Below are 3985 nucleotides of genomic sequence, written 5' to 3'. Positions count from 1 at the left end.
ACGTGCCACTGGCACAAGTGCCAGGGAGGAGACATTGGTAGCGATCAATGGCCACGCTCAAAATAGTGTATTTTACGTGTCACCTGCACAGGGGCCAGTACATCGGCACTGGCAACAATCGCGCTCGAATGTCTTTTCACGTGCCACTGGCACAAGTGCCAGGAAGGTGACGTTGGTAACGATCACACTGGTGCTATTTACTGCTACTGGCACGGAAGCCAGATAGCTGCTGCTCTGGCAACGATCGCGCTCACAGACGGTGCTCTTAGTGCTCCACTGGTACAAGTGCCATCATGATTTCACTTTCGCTTGCCTCAACAGGTCTTTGCAAGCCGAGTTTAGTGTTCCTACAAATATAGTTCGATTTCGATTTCACTTGCCTCACCATGTCTTCGCAAGCGAAGTTTAGTGTCCAATGAAGGAATGTTACGTGTAAGTGGGCTGGCTACATCCCTGGCAGTGGCCTTGGATTTTGGTCTCATTTGACTTGCCGGGTCTTCTCACGCACAGCATATTTCCAAAGGTCACGGTCACAAGTCATTGCCTCGGTGAGGCCTAATGTTCAGAGGTCGTGCTTCACCACCTCATTCCAGATCTTCCTAGGCCTGCCTCTTCCACGGGTTCCCTCAACCGCTAGGGTGTGGCACTTTTTCATGCAGCTATCCTCATCCATTCTCACCACATGTCCGTACCAGTGCAATCGTCTCTCTTGCACACCACAATTGATGCTTCTTATGTTCAACTTTTCTCTCAAGATACTTACACTCTGTCAGGTATGCACACTGACATTACTCATCCATCGGAGCATACTGGCTTCATTCCTTGCGAGCTTACGCATGTCCTCAGCAGTCACAGCCCATGCTTCACTGCTATAAGCATGGCTGTTCGTACGCATGCGTCATACAGTCTGCCTTTTACTCTATGTGGGAATGAACTCGAAACCATGTGGTTGGTAAGCAAGCTACTTACCAGGAGTTTTTTTTGTTTTTTTTTATTAAAACCTTCCAGACTATAAAATGTTTTATTTTCCTTATTAGCTTGTAAATGCTTTGAAGACAATCAGTGAATTTGAAGTTGAGGCTGTGGATTTCAATTTTAGGTATGTTTTTTTTTTCCTTTTTGCTTCTAACATATCATATAATCCTGAATTCTATGAAGCTCAATATAATGAAATTAGGAAGTTAAATTAAAAGCTAGATATTCTTAGGTTCCAGTTTGTATATCGTTTGATTAGTGGGAGCTATATTTTGCCCTGAATAGCATACTGAGTTTAATAGATATTCTCATATACATACCTGTTTTAACTAGCTGATTGAGGAATTTCATGTTAGATTTGAAATTATCCAGTGAAATGAAATACCAGTGAATTTTGGATTACAGTTTTGCTGAAACATACATCTTGCAAATTAAAATCTATTTCACTCTCTATAAATCAACTGTCTTTTTAGTTTGGAAATTTGGAAATAGTTAATAGATAGCAAAAATTTCTGATGCTACCAAACCACAAAACAAATCTAAAGATAATCAATAGAATAATAGAGTTAAAATCTGAGATTCCACATAGTCAGGCTAATGATCAATTTTCTTGTTAGCTGATTAAGTAAACTTATTCTAGAAAAATATATAATCTGATAAGATTTTTTTTTTAGTTATACTAAGTGTTAGATATTTATGTTTATCTATTTGTTTTGCAAGATTCCTGATGTGAAATTGTATGTTGAAATAGATATTGTTATATTCAGGATGGTCATTTTTTTTTTTTTTTTTTTTTTGCTTGCCAAATAAACACATGTGCTACATATTTGTTCTTCACTTGTTTATTATTGTTCTTGTTTTATGTCCATTGTCTGGAGATCTTTTGCTTCACATCTTGCGGCCTCTTCAGCTGCCCTCCTTCCTACGTGTCTCCTCTTGTTCTGGACTAGACAGAACAGGAGAGACATTGAAGAGGTCACGGGATGTGTGACGACAGATTTCCAGGCAATGGGCATAAAACAAGAACAACAATAAACAAGTGAAGAATGAATATATAGTATGTGTGTTTATTTGACAAGAAAAAAAAGAAAAAATGACCATCCTGAAAAATAACAATACAAGTAACAGACTGCTTTGTGAAAATATTTTTAATTTTCTGGAAAAGAATAAGCTTATGCTTATTAAGCACATGTGATAAAGAAGTATGAAAAAATTCATTCTCTTAGTCTACATTTTGAACCATTCACTTTAGCCCAAAAAGAATTGCTTGTATCCCTTTCAAGTGATAAATTCCAAAGTAATGGATACTATAATGGTCATTAATGAAATTGTGTGAGGAATCACTGAAGAACTTTGATAAATAGTAGGATTTATAAACATCCTTTTCTGTCAATTAGAGATACTCTGTGTCTGTTCAAGAAATCTGGCTGAAATATTTTTATGTATCGTGTGTGTGTGTGTGTGTGTGTGTGTGTGAGTAAATATATGAAAGTTAAAAATTAGTTTAAACTTAGATTAATATGTGGAAAATTTTATGTGAAGTTTTGTTTTTGTTTTTTGTTTTTTGTTTTTTTTTCTTAACAGTAGTTTTTCTTTTTCATTTCAGACAAATGTCATTTTATGACCAACTAAAAGTAAGCTTCTGAAAAGTTCTTATAAAATTTTTTATTCAGTTGAACAATGAAATATATATGTGCATACATAGACTTACTTTGAGCAAGGCACAGTTGGTAGCAACATTGACTGAAAAGTAAATTCTAAAATCTATTTCATAACCAGGGCCGTCGCTAATCCCCTGCAACCCCTGCCGTGGCAGGGGGCCTCCACAGTTGAGGGGCCCCATGATAAGATAAAAATACATAGATGGGTCATCTATTTACTTCGGTTAAGGTGTTGAACAAGAGTTAAACTAGCTTTGTTAACTGAAAATTTCAGGAAATAAAGTGATAATACATTGTACCAGTAAAAGTTTTTGTAAAAATAGTACATTGTACCACGAACATATACCACACTTTGTGGATTGTCTATGATATCTATTGAACATGAACTTATATGATCTGTTACCTTACATGCTAACCAATCCGAAATCTCAGCTTGATTATTCTGAACTGATCAATGATTTCGCAAAGCAAAAAGTGCGCCATGTTTGTCGTTGAAAGTTGCCTGGATTATAAAAGTGCTTTTGTATTCATACATGGAAGTTTTATTACTGAAATTTGTAATAGACCTAAATAAATTTAACTTGTACTTTTAAAGATGTTCGTTAGGATATTGTGAACTGGTGAACTTCAGATAGAATAAAGTAAAATATAGCTATGAATAAAAAGATGTGCGGATTATGAATTTTGATTGAAAGGATTGGGCCTCGAAGCAAAAGGTTGCCTCTAAAAGTCATGCGACAGAGCTGTTCAGTTTTTTGATTACATGGCTATGTGGATAAGAAGTTTGGTTCTCAACCTCATGGTTTCAGGTTCAGTTCTACTGCTTGGTGCTTTGGTCAAGTGTCTTCTACTATAGCCTTGAGCTGACCAAAACCATGTGAGTGGATCTGATAGATGAAATCTGAAAGAATCTCACCATATATATATTTTCTGCATCTCGTGCTCTTTCTGCCCTTCTCTGTACGTCAGTCAAATGGGATGCTGCTTGGCTGACTGGTTTGCGGAGCACCTCCAAGATATCAGACTCGGCAATGACAATCCAGTCTCATGCTATTTCCGCTAAACACGCTGACACTGGTTGTCAAGCAATGATGAGGGGACAGACATAAAGACACACACACACACACGCATATATATATATATATATATATATATATATATATATAAGCCAAGTAAGATCGTTGCCAGTGCCCCTGGACTGGTTCTTGTGCGGGTGGCACATGAGATGCACCATTTTGAGCTTGGCCGTTGCCAGTACCGCCTGACTGGCTCCTGTAGGATTTTCGAGCGAGATCGTTGCCAGTGCCCCTGGACTGGCTTGTGCGGGTGGCACATAAAAGACACCATTT

General features: G+C 37.5%; 1 protein-coding gene across 2 annotated transcripts in view; it reads left to right on the top strand.

Annotated features, from left to right (window-relative positions):
* Positions 1 to 3985, top strand: part of LOC106876274 (EGF domain-specific O-linked N-acetylglucosamine transferase) — a 48355-nt gene that overhangs the window by 36420 nt on the left and 7950 nt on the right. For both annotated transcript variants that reach the window (XM_014924766.2, XM_014924767.2), the window contains 2 exons: positions 1038 to 1099; positions 2582 to 2609. In XM_014924766.2, the coding sequence (XP_014780252.1) occupies positions 1038 to 1099; positions 2582 to 2609 (90 nt within the window). The remainder of the gene's footprint in view (positions 1 to 1037; positions 1100 to 2581; positions 2610 to 3985) is intronic.

The sequence above is a fragment of the Octopus bimaculoides genome, chromosome 1 (assembly GCF_001194135.2).
Source record: "Octopus bimaculoides isolate UCB-OBI-ISO-001 chromosome 1, ASM119413v2, whole genome shotgun sequence".
Classification (NCBI taxonomy): Eukaryota; Metazoa; Mollusca; class Cephalopoda; order Octopoda; family Octopodidae; genus Octopus; species Octopus bimaculoides.
This window is presented reverse-complemented; position numbering and strand designations above follow the sequence as displayed.